General features: G+C 47.6%; 1 protein-coding gene across 1 annotated transcript in view; it reads left to right on the top strand.

Annotated features, from left to right (window-relative positions):
- The first annotated feature begins 2,533 nt into the window (after positions 1-2,533).
- The window catches only part of LOC149332507 (BTB/POZ domain-containing protein 3-like), a 71,691-nt gene continuing 64,041 nt past the window's right edge, over positions 2,534-10,183 (top strand). Inside the window, exons 1-2 of the mRNA XM_089555791.1 lie at positions 2,534-2,913; positions 6,047-6,212. Of these exons, the coding sequence (XP_089411917.1) occupies positions 6,206-6,212 (7 nt within the window). The 5' untranslated portion in view covers positions 2,534-2,913; positions 6,047-6,205. The remainder of the gene's footprint in view (positions 2,914-6,046; positions 6,213-10,183) is intronic.

Genomic DNA, 10,183 nt, shown 5'->3' with positions numbered 1-10,183 from the left:
GTCGGGGCTGAGCAATAGAGCCTCCCAATCATCAGAGTCGGTAATGAAGTGACTCGCGGGTAGGGACTGCGGGCAGTTCCAGATCATATGATTTAGATCGACTTTCATATCACAATTTTTGCATTTGTCTGAGTAGAGTCCTTCCGAATAGAAGCTACACAAATGGGGATTTGGATAGGTGTTAGTTTTAAGTTTACGCCAGGCTTTGGCCTGTTGCTTGGAGAGCGTTTTATCTGCTGGGGGGAATCTGAGTCTTGCAAGCCTGTAGTGCTGCAGGATTTCTCTGTAAGAAAACAACCTGTCCTTGCCGGAGTATAGGGCGGGTGGGCTGCACGACCCATCTCGGCGGGACAGTTCTCGAGCTAGGTTATGAGCCGCCTCATTACCAGCAGCAAGGGAGGCATGAGCAGGCGTCCAGATTATGCGAATGCGCCGCGTGGGCTGATAATTTAGCAGAATCCGTGCTGCTTATGGGGAGATTCTTCCAAACGTGTAGTTACGTATCGCCAATTTTGAGTCGCTGACAAAGGTTTCTGCCGAGGATCCCGCATTGGCTAGAGCAATGGCGGTTAGAGGCAAATTTTTTATCCGGCCTACGCCTGTGCATAACTATACGCACAGGCGTAGGCCGGATAAAAATTTGGCCTCCTCTATTTCGTTGTTCAAGTAGGCGTCGACGCTTTCACGCCCGACTGGCTATGGGCTATCGGAGAGTTGATAAACGCAAGAATTTGGCTTTTTTTTTATAATAGACAGCAAAGACAGTGATCTGTATCTTAATTCAAACGCCACTCTCCTATAAAGCTTTGCAAAAATCAGCTCACTGGTCGGCGTGCTGACACATGATACCTCGCATTGCATTTGGTGTGATTAAAACGTTGGCACAGAATTTAAAAAAGCGAGAAGCTGATACGTAATTTGTTCCCACACATATCGCAGTATCCACTCAGAGCGCATAGCATAGCGCCGCAGTGCATCGGCATCTCACGTTTCAAAGAAAGCGCCGCCATTTTAACCCAATCCTGGGCAGAGGTTTCGTTTTCTCAACCGAACCAATGTGGCGCGCCTAGTTCTCAGAGCCCCAACAGATGGCGCCGCGCAATTCGCATATGTCTATTTAAAGAATTTTCAGTTCCTGAATGGAGCATCAGTGCGTCGAATCTTCTCTTTCCAATGCGGCGTGCAGTTTAGTGCTTCGTGATTTCCAAGGATCATATAGCTAAACTGCGGAAAGGAAGAGTGTAGAAGCATGCATGGCACCGCTCTAACATTTCTTAGAGGCGGTATCAACACACAGTTAACAAAGACAGATTTCAAAGTCAGATTTATTTCAGCATCCAACGTCCACTGGACAGGTGTAATGTTGAGACGGGCAAACAAAAATACTAAAAAAATTCAGGCGGCACTTTGGCTCTCTAAAGTGCTGCAAGGCGAAAGCGATTCTGGTGTTTTTTTTATTTTTACATTTTATTTTTCATTTCATTTCTTTTTTATTTTAATTTATTTCTTTTATTTTATTTTTGCTACCCATGCGTAGATGCGCCTTTATTCGTGCCCAAACCCTGAGCCTTCGTGGCGGAGTGATAGCGTCTCCACTTCAAATGCCAATGACCCTGGTTCGATTCTCAACCTTTACACAGTTTCTTTTTAAGTAGTGACGCCGAAACGCGGACACATTTGCTAACATTCCTTGGTCACGACAGCATGAGGCATTAAAAGCTTTCGCCTTAAAAAGGAATTGACAAGGCCAGTACCCGTGCAGGGGGCAGGGGGCAGGGCGACGCAAAGCAGACATAATAAAGTCTGTGAAAGTTACAAAAAGAAACAAAAGGTGAAAAAAGAGCACAAATAAACAAAAGCAAACTTAGACGCGGGTTCGATTCCGGTCGCGGCGGTCGAATTTCGATGGAGGCGAAATTCTAGATGCCCGTGTACTGTGCGATGTCAGTGCACGTTAAAGAACCCCAGGTGGTCGATATTTCCGGAGCCCTTCACTACGGCGTCCCTCATATTAGTTGCTTTGGGACGTTAAACCCCAATAAACCAATAAACCAACCAAAAGCAAACTTAGGACAAGTAAATCACGCCTATTCTCGACATCAGCGAGAAAGCAACAGCTAAGATCAGCATATAAACCTCAGTGAAAGCCTCAATCTCAAACCGCAAGTCCGGTAGTAGAAGCACGACTGCTCCAGGATAAGAACACACACGGCCCGGAGCTCTGTTGTGACGGTGGTTCCCAGCACGCGTGGACAGCGCGGTGTCGTTCACGAGGGAAAGGGGGGCTACAGGACCGCGGTCGCCATGACGACCCGGGGCTACGTGCCTCCCGGACCCCAGCCAATGAGCGAAGGCTGACCTCGATTCGCACCACGGATTCACCCCCCCTACCCTGCTGCCTGTTTTCACTGGTCCACGGGGGGATCGCTCGCTATATTATTTTCTATCCTTTTGTTTCGCTCGGCCCTCGCCGACGTAAACCACCGCATGCGGGCGCTCGAGCTTAGAGGAAAAAGGCAGCGAGGACCAGCTGACTCCCCGCGGGGTGCAGTTCAGCGACTACCTCGCTAGGCCTAGCGTTGCCACCACGAGGTAGCGCTTGCGTCGGCGGCAACGTGCGCGGTGTCGTAACGGTATTCGGAAGTGTTGTTGGTGGTACGGACGTCGTTTAAACAGTGGCGCCTCAACGACACGGATCTTTAGAAGGAAGAGCGAAAACCGGATGGTGTCCGGACGGCGGGAAAACGCGTCTACACTGCAACGTTCTCGTGCGAACATGTGCCGCGACCCATAGTTTACTGTCGTTCCTGATGTTTCCGAATACCTGTCGGGACTTGTTTTGAGAGCGCCGGAGGGCGGAAGGCGCTGCCTTTGGGGATAACGTCCCAGCAGAGGAGAACAGTACAAGAAAAGGTATTTTCTCTCTGGCATTATTTCTCTCTGTAAGCGTGGGAGAGAGGGTTCAGTGACCTGCTCGCGAGGCGCGCGTTTTGAAGCAGTGAGGTTTTGCGCTGCCGTCTTCGTGTTCATATGTGCAACGGATGTGAACCGGTCGAAAGCATGGATTATTACGGTAGTCGCTATACATATCGCAGTTGGAAGTTCAGGCTGTTTGATGGTACTGCTAGTATTTTGGAATGCGGCAGAGACGGTGGGCGCAAAGGCTGAATAACAACCGGATAGTAATGTGACAGCTTTGTCAACACGAGTGTCTTTTCAATTCCGATTACTGATGTGCTTTCATACTAGAGCCTGCAATGATAGTGGCGCAAAACACCGCATGAGAATGAAAGGTGGCTGAATAACAACCGGGAAGTAATGTGACACCTTTGTCAACATGAGTGCCTTTTTAATTCCGATTGCTGATATGCTTTCGTACTACAACTTGCAATGATACTAAAACCGCATGAAAATGAAAGGTGGAAAGCAGAGATTCGCGGGAGAAATCATGGTCACGACCTTTTCTTTTTTTTTTTGCGTGCGAATAACGTTCTTTCGCGAAAAGAAACGGAAAAATTATGAATCTGCTCGTTACCGAAGAGGCCGTGCAGAGTTTTGGTTTAACAGAAAAAAAAATTAATTCTTTATCGATTCTTCAAGAGAATATGAAAATTTACTACGAATTATTTTTCTGCCAAACCACATAGTTGCGATAGCCATGAACTTGACCGAAAATTATGTTTAATCTTTTCTAGGTAAATCTCGTTCATGCTTTAGGTTTTCCAGCATCCGATGCGAAGGAAAATTAAAGTCGTATAGCAGGTTGTTTTCTGTACAATTCATCTTTTTTACAATGAATTTTTTGCTCAGATGAATTTGCCATCTCAGCTAGTCTACGGAAAGTCTAGCTGGCTGGACTCTTGTAGTGGCGTAAAATGGTGTAATACAATAGGGGAAGGGATAGTGGAGGAGGGAACAGCGCATGTACCATGTTTTCTTCCCCGAATACTTTGTCGATGTTTGCGTCAGTTTCTGGCAGTGTTGCTTTAGCGCGAAATCCGACTAACGCAGTCCCACTGATACTGGCATCACGTGAAGCCAGGTGGCGCTTCGACTGCTGCCGTAAGCGCATGAGTGGCCAACAAGGCATGGGCGACGCGAACAGGGTGCAGCATGTTATTCGTCTTCTGTTCAAAATAATTTTGTGCCTCAGTGTACAATAGAACCGTACCACCGATCATCGGCGTCTTCGCTGCATGTTTATTTCTCTCAAAACATTGCGAGTCATTTATACACAAACGGTGTCAGTTGAAATAACATCGCATGACATTACTTGGAAGTATCAGGCATCCCGCACCTACAATAACGGCGCCGAAAGCGACCTCTTCTTTAATTTTCCAACATATATATATTTTTTTTTAATTTGCAAGTTTTGACGCAGCGGCGACTGAGTGGTTATGGCGCTCGGCTGCTGACCCGAAAGATGCGTGTTCGATCTCGACAGCGGCGGTCGTAGTTCGATGGAAGCGAAATTCTAAAGGCCCGTGTGCTGCGCGATGTCAGTGCACGTTAAAGAACCCCAGGTGGTCGAAATTTCCGGAGCCCTCCACTACGGCGTCTCTCATAGACTGAATCGCTTTGGGACGTTAAACCCCATAAACCATAAGCCGGCCCGTTTGTGAATTTTCTGTATGAAGTTATTAAAGGGAAACCACCGGGAAAGTTATCGCAGAGAACCATCAGTGGCCACAAGGGACTGAAACTTCATCACCGCGCTCAAGACACTTGTATACAGCGCAAGAAAGACAGCATCCCGGCAAGCGGCACCGGGCGAAAAAATTATGCCGTTGCCTGTCAATATAGAAATTTATGACATAGCGAGTAGAGGACGGAAATACCTGCTCGGCACTAAATCCACCGCGCTACCGAACTGAGTGCTTCACGGGGTGAAGTGTACACATAACAGGGGTAGGTGGCCAGGTTTAAGAAAAACAGCAGTCCGATGACAGCACGGTGAAAGAACAACGGACTACACGACGGTTTAGTCGTGTAGTCTAGCGTTGTTTAGTCGAGTAGTGTAGCTATAGTCTATCGTTCCTTATCGCTCCTGTCCGCTGTTTATGTTTTGTTAGCACAATTGCAATCTCGCTCAATGTTAACTGCAACGACCGAGATCTGGTATGGGAACTCTCTTCACGAAGAAGCGTGGGAGCGATAGTGCCGAAAATTTAAGCATTTTAGATGAAAATAAAGAGAGTAGATTTTCCTGTTGTGTTCCTGAATGTGTGGTGCTCTGAATCATGGCGTACTCATTTGCCAAGAAGCTGCTGGTTATCTTGGGTACGGCTGTAGTAACCCGTTCGTATTAGATCATTCTTCTGAGCAAGAAAGGGCACCATTTCCGATGCAATGGTAGAGGAGTCAGTATGAATGTCAGCGCCTCCGTATGCGTCATGCTTATAATCGGCATACCCAAACAATTCTAGACAAAACCATTTTTCAAAGGGAAAGTTTATGGACGCAAATTTTTCCTATATTGTAAGATTTCATTATAACAATCAATACAGCCGCAGATCTCTGGTAGGAAGGCTTGCTTTTTTTTTTTTGCCGTTAACGTTTTTGCTGTGGTCAAAAACGTTCCCCATTGGTTTTTTATGGCAGTTTTAACTGCTCGATGCGAACGAGGGAAAAGGTTAAAAGAAGGATTTCGCTACGCATCGGAAGAATGCACCCTTACTTGCATATTTCCATAACAGTATACTTACAATACTCCGATATCCAAAGACTTTTGTCCAAGAATGCTGAACACGGGCAGCTTATGTTCCTAACCAGCAATACGGAAAACATTCAGAATTGTGAGAATCTTCGTGAGGAACTTAAGCGTAGGCTTCTACGACGAAGAATGTTCAAGAAGAATGTATTGTGAAAAGAAGACTCCTTTGTAGAGACCCAATCGATGAGTTTCCCATATATGCACCATTGTGTAAGAAGAGATCATACCGTCTCTCCTGACTAGCCTCACCCTTCGTTCTGCATGTCTTTCCTTTCGCTCGTCAGCGGTTCCTTGACCCTCTGCTCAACAGTGTGTGGCGGGGTTTCCGCGCAGGGTCCTGCTCTCCCACCCCCCTGCTTGGTCTCGCGTGTGGCGTCTACTGCGGAGCGTGTCGGTCGGTCGGGCGAGGCGGTGGCGGAGGCCCGGCCCAATCGGCGAGTACGTGATCAGGCCGCTAGGGGCCGCTGAGTCACGGCGCTCGAGGCCATTGGAATGCAAGGTGAGCGCGCGCGAGCAGCGGACGGCGGCCGCTTGCAGCCCACCTCCTTCCCCTCTCTCCCTTTTCCTCATACTTTCTCTTCTCTTACCAACGGGCCACAGGCCAAAATCTTGGTCGTGCCAAAACGCTTCCTGCAGCTCATCCGGAAGAGAAAAGAATTTCAGGGGCCACTTTGGCTCTCTAAAGTGCTGCAAGACGAAAGCCTTTCCTGGCGCACTGTTTGGCATTGACTGCGAGGCTGTTTGTGCTGTACTAGTGCTTTATTTGACTACACACTTCGACTACACATTACAGCTACACACATTTGACTACCGTCTTTGACTGCTTCTTTAGCACTACTCTCGCTCTGCTTCGATGAGTTCGGCTGTATCCATGGCTCTGTTCGCAGTAATGGGGTTTGCAATGTTGTCATCAAAGGACGCCCTACGCCCCCTGTCGGAGCGGACGACAACTATTTTAGTAGTTGTCGTCTGCTCCAAAAGGGGGCGTCAGACATCCGTGGGTGACCTCATTACTCCGAATCCGCGCACTCTGACGTCATAACCATTTCGACCAACCGAAAAGCGTGACATGTCTGCTGACAACGTTCTGTCGACAACGATGAGGCATTAAATGCTTTCGCCTTAAAAGGGAATAAGCTGTCCTCTACAGTCGGATGAAACTCAAGACTGAAGCGGCTTTTCTCCGGCGAGGGACCCCCTTCCAGAAAATGGCGTCGGCCGATTCTCACGAACCTGCTAGTGTGAAAGTGCAAGGAGCGGACCATTCCCTGTATGGGAGGGAGGGAACTGTCCCCTTTCATCTGGTAGTCCTTGCACTGCCACGATAGCAGGGTCATGAGAATCTGCCGACGCCACTGTCTGGAAGGAGGTCCTTTGACGGGGAAAAAATCCACTTCGTTCTTGAGTTGTATTCGATTATAGTGCACTCTCCTTTTATAAAATGGAGTGCGTTATAAGACAGCTTACTCCCTTTTTTATTCCTTTCTGCTTAGAATGTAATGGATGAAAAAAAACGTTTTGCACCCCTAAAAGTGTTTTTGTGGGTCGAAAAGTGACCCCTTTACATTCTCTTCAGGAGACTCTAAACAGAAAGGAGTAAAAAGGGAGTAAAGTTGTCCTCTAACTCCCTTTCATGAAATGGTGTGCGCTAGAGGACATATTACTCCCTTTTACTCCCATATAGGTGTATTCGTGTTTAGAGTGTAGAACGGGTGTAAAATGCGGCTCCCCTGGCTCCTGTGACTCCCACATTCTGCGGCTCCGCTGGCTGTGTGGCAATGTACGCTTAAGAAAATAAATGTCCTGCTTCGCTAAGGGTGTTTAGACACCCCAGATTGGGTGTAAAGGGGGCTGAAGCACACTGCGCACTTAGTACGCAGTGCACAGGCCGTTGCATAGAATAAACACGTTGTTATGAGATGCAGTCAATGATTACTCCTCTATGAGCGAGGATCATACCTTCTTTCTTTTTTTAACGATAAAAAAGTGGATCTCATCTGCCTGCATGATCCGTTTAATGCATTTTCAAGTTGAACGCATATATAACGATATATTTATTTTTGAAGTTATTGCTAACTATTCCCTCTCATATAAGCCCTCTCATATAAGCTTTCTTTATAAAGTAGGTATAGGGTCGGTCAAAAGTTCCCAGGCCACAGGGTCGGCTTTCGAGCATTATAGACTGGCAGTTACGACACCCTCAAAGCCCAAAATCTCCACAGGAGATAGAATAAATACCATTCTCACAGAAGAGGACAAATACGGGCTGGTTGGTACATATTTTACGAATTGGGAAAACAGCGCAATGAAAGACGACACAAGAGAAGGACGATGGTGTTTTGTCCTTCTCTTGTGTCGTCTTTCATTGCGCTGTTTTCACCATACTCACCTCTGAGAGACTTGATACCTTTATTGCTATCATAAGTGGCAGGAAGTGCCGCTGAAAAGCCGACCCTGTGGCCTTGGAACTTTTGACTAACCCTGTACGCTAATTCGTTACACGCTTTCTAACTCCCCCATCTTTCACAACAGCTGTTGAAACGCTTGGAAATGTATTTATACGCTTTGTTTATTACATCTATAGGCCGGTGCCTGAGCGCACTATGTTCGGTAAACAAGCCAGGTGTCAAGCGCCTTTTAGGCGCTTCCCTTTCCCCCAACAGTTCAGGCGCTTATCTACGTTTCGAAACTTCGCACCGGGCCGTTGACCAGTGTGTTTACCTGATAGACACCCAGTGAGAAAGGTACAGGCAGTTATCTCAGATGGCGGTGCAAATAGCGAACGTCTAGTTCACGTCCCGTCAGATTGCCGGTCTCGAGTGTCGCAACGATGCTGCGGGGATGACGACCAGAAAACAGATACTCCCGTTCTCATTAATGCAACGCTTGCCAAAAAACTTCACGTCGGATTGTAGCGTCGAATGCATGCACCATACTGGCTCAGCTCACGTTACATTTCTACGTACAGAGGGCAAAACACATGTCTACAACGACCGACCTGTGTGTTCCGCAAATCCCAAAGCCACCGCGAACAAGAAAGCAAGAAATTAAGATGAAATCCTATGAGTTTAGCTGTATATGCTCACATCCAGACCATTTTTAACCCAAGGCTATTGCTAGATGTCGCGTGTTCAGGCCGAAACACGCCCAGAACAAGCGTTTTGCCTCTGTACGTGTGCATGAGTGTCATGCGAGTGTCTCCTATGTAACGGTGTGGTGGCGAATGCCGGCAAGGTCGGTACATTTTTTTTTTAATATTTTCAAACCAATCTGTCAAAATTTAAAGTACGATCTAGAAACTCTCCCATTTAAAAACAAATTTCAGGGACTTCTGTGGTGTTGACCAAGGTCGAATCCTGACATTGCATCTTTAGGTCATTGCCCTACTTTTAAGCCATCGATCCTCCAACCGTTTCTCAGTAATGTCCACCGCGGATGCATTCATACTACATCCGTTATCTCTTAACCGTACAGCCTCGGTCATACTGACTGCGTCGATATCTGTAAGGATAGTGCCATGTGAAAGCAAAATATGTTCTCTTGTTTCTTAAGATTTACCATCCTGAACAAACAATTTTATACAGCAAAATAATCTAAGGGGCGCCCGACGCACCCCGTAAGAGGTCGCTCCAAAAAACACCGTGCGAGGACGAACGATGCGGTCAATAAAAGAGCGCGAGACAAGTGCGATGAGTCGTCTCGACATTACTCCCTCTTCTGAAATAGCCGCCGCGGTGGCTCAGTGGCTATGGTGCTCGGCTGCTGACCCGAAAGACGCGGGTTCCATCCCGGCCGCGGCGGCTAGAATTTCTTTGGAGGAGAAATTCTAGAGGCCCGTGTACCGTGCGATGTCAGTGCACGTTAAAGAATCCCAGGTGGTCGAAATTTCCGGAACCCTCCACTACGGCGTCTCTCATAGCCTTAGTCGCTTTGGGACGTTAAACCCCATAAACCAACCAACTATCTCCTGAAATAGCCAATAAAAATAATCTAAGTGCATTTAGCTACTTATAACTGCACCATTATATGGGGTTAGAACTGAACTTTACAAAGAGACCAATTGTCACTTCCTAGAGGGAAACCCTCAATTTCTTAGCATTCATCAAAGTGCGGGCTCTTCTAGAAACTGTCGCAAAGGAACCTGGGCGAGCAGCGCTTAAGTTCAACCTGCACTAAGGAGGAGGAGGATAAACTTTATTTCCGCCGACAAATGTATGATGGTGCGGGGTTATAGCCCCCATCAAGTGGCCATGAGCCCGTGGCGTTCGGCGACTTCTAGGGCTCTTGTCACCACTCGGATCTGTGTGTCCGAGTCGGAACTGAGCAATGCGGCCTCCCACTGGTCTGGATTCGAGAGCTGCAAGCCTCGAGGAGGGGAGTCCCGAGGGCAAGCCCACAGTATGTGGGATAGAGCGGCATGTTGGCCACACAGTTGACAGGAAGGGGAGTAGACCCCAGGGTATATGCGGG

This window comes from Amblyomma mixtum, chromosome 8, assembly GCF_055824585.1.
Source record: "Amblyomma mixtum isolate Tamu chromosome 8, ASM5582458v1, whole genome shotgun sequence".
Taxonomy (NCBI): domain Eukaryota; kingdom Metazoa; phylum Arthropoda; class Arachnida; order Ixodida; family Ixodidae; genus Amblyomma; species Amblyomma mixtum.
This window is presented reverse-complemented; position numbering and strand designations above follow the sequence as displayed.